This window comes from Aplysia californica, unplaced genomic scaffold, assembly GCF_000002075.1.
Source record: "Aplysia californica isolate F4 #8 unplaced genomic scaffold, AplCal3.0 scaffold00261, whole genome shotgun sequence".
Taxonomy (NCBI): domain Eukaryota; kingdom Metazoa; phylum Mollusca; class Gastropoda; order Aplysiida; family Aplysiidae; genus Aplysia; species Aplysia californica.
In genome coordinates this window covers 900,045-902,312 of record NW_004797531.1, presented here as the reverse complement: position 1 = coordinate 902,312, position 2,268 = coordinate 900,045, and the positions used below count along the sequence as shown (strand labels likewise).

The 2,268-nt window shown below is 39.7% G+C and overlaps 1 protein-coding gene across 1 annotated transcript in view; it reads right to left on the bottom strand.

Annotated features, from left to right (window-relative positions):
- Window positions 1-2,268, bottom strand: part of LOC101859865 (indole-3-acetaldehyde oxidase) — a gene marked incomplete in the record, with an annotated part of 48,215 nt that overhangs the window by 40,104 nt on the left and 5,843 nt on the right. The window contains 1 exon segment of the mRNA XM_035970382.1: window positions 1,940-2,106. Coding sequence (XP_035826275.1) covers window positions 1,940-2,106 — 167 coding nt within the window.

Sequence of the window (2,268 nt, the reverse complement as noted above, 5' to 3'; positions counted from 1 at the left end):
TCATCATCATCATCATCATCATCATCATCATCATCATCATCATCATCATCATCCCCGACTAAACAATTCCACCTTTCCTTGTTCTGTTTTTCTAGTTTTGTTCTTCTTGAAACATAATCATTTTCACAATTCCAACACATTTTTACGTAACTTAGAAAAAAACAAACATTTTGCGTCAGTTTGTAGTTCACTATTCCTTCAGGCACTTTAGAAAATACACTTTCAGCGTCAGCTTTTGGTTTACAGACAACACAACTCTCAAAAAACAAGAACCCCCAACACAAATTTTACATAACAACCAAATAAACGAAACCCAAACAAACAAACAAACAAACACTCAAGCAATAACAATAATCCCAACAATAACAATAACAGCAACAAAACAACAACAGCCCAACAATAATAAACTATTGAAGATAAGACAACAACTCGCACATTGCATGGAGTCCAATTCTTTAAGTACGTTTAACATCAATCCGCATCACTGACAACTTCAGACACACAAATAAATAAAATGTCGTTCTCTCCCTGAGTGTCAGGCTACGTTGGACATGATACAATATTGATATAGGCTTTGTCCACCTTTCAACACACTCGCGTTGGTAAAGATGCGAGACCTCGAATGTAATCCTAGCCGCCGCCTGTGGTATAGAGGTTAAGGATTTTGCTTCGCCGTCACACGCAGAAGGCCTGAGTTCGATTCCCGCGTGAGAAGAATGTTTATCGAGCATCTCGGTCATTCTGCTGAGACGTGAATTGTGTCCCTTCCAGCCCGGCGTTGACCCTGACAGCCAGAATGGAAACCCGCCTCCTATAGTGGGGTCAAAAATTCGTGGCGCAGCTTATTGTGAAAGATCTCAACTATCAAACAACGGTTCTCCAATTTTGGAACAATGACTTGAATCAATTTGTCTGAACAAATCTACGTTTTTGTAAACACGTGCTAGCTGTATTTTAGAAAATTCTCTAATAATTTAATATTAATTTTAAAAATCCAAGTAGGTGGTTTTTACTTATTTAAAAAATGTTTACAGCTGACGTAATATAGCGTTTAATAGCAAGTCTGGCAAGTTTTTCTAATGGGGACATTACGCTTATTGAACGCATGTTTTGAAAATTATTAGTGTAAAAAATGTGGTCACTAAAAAAAGGAAGTTCTTGAAACAAGTTTTGCAACAGAAAATTGTCATTGATGAGCTGTGACGTAGGCCGTGCGTAAAATCAAAATGTGCGTGAGATGCGGGAAGCGCTGTAAACAATCCCATTTTACGTTTGACAGAGATTTCAGAGTATTTTATACAAATTTATGAAGACATGTTTTTTTTAAAATCTAGCCCCAAGTGTTGTGGAAAAATATGATTTAGATCTAGTTAAGACAAATTGAGGCAAACTGCTGTGCAAAGTATGGATAACATTGATTGACCCGTTAACGAGATATTTGAGGATAAGTTGCGCCTCGAATTTTTGATGGCACTATATAAATGATGTAAATCATGCAGTGTATGTAGATGTAGTGTATGTAGATGCAGTGTATGTAGATGACGTGTGTTGTAGATGTAGTGTGTTGTAGAACTCACCGTCACCCACTATATAAATGATGTAAATCATTCAGTGTATGTAGATGTAGTGTGTTGTAGAACTCACCGTCACCCACTATATAAATGATGTAAATCATGTAGTGTGTGTAGATGACGTGTGTTGTAGATGTAGTGTGTTGTAGATGACGTGTGTTGTAGATGACGTGTGTTGTAGATGTAGTGTGTTGTAGATGACGTGTGTTGTAGATGTAGTGTGTTGTAGATGACGTGTGTTGTAGAACTCACAGACTGCACGCTGTACGTGTCACGGCACTATATAAATGATGTAAATCATGCAGTGCATGTAGATGACGTGTGTTGTAGATGTAGTGTATGTAGATGTAGTGTGTTGTAGAACTCACAGACTGTACGCTGTACGTGTCCACGGTGTCCGAGTCAGGGCTGACGTGACTCACTGTCACCGCACAGGTCCCACAGCCCGCCTCACGACACATCACCTTGGTGCCCTTGAGTCCGGCCGTCTGTCGCAGGTAGTCGTTGAGGGTGGTGGGGGGAGAGAACTTGGGGACTGAGGGGTGGAGGGAGGGGGAGGTGTTTGAGGGGAGGGGAGGAAAAAAGTGATTAATTCTGATTGTAAATGTTTCGATCTGCAATTCTCCTTCCTAACTCAACACAATTATTGTTACACTTTCGACGTCAAATAATCATTGAGAGTGGTGGTGGTATTGAA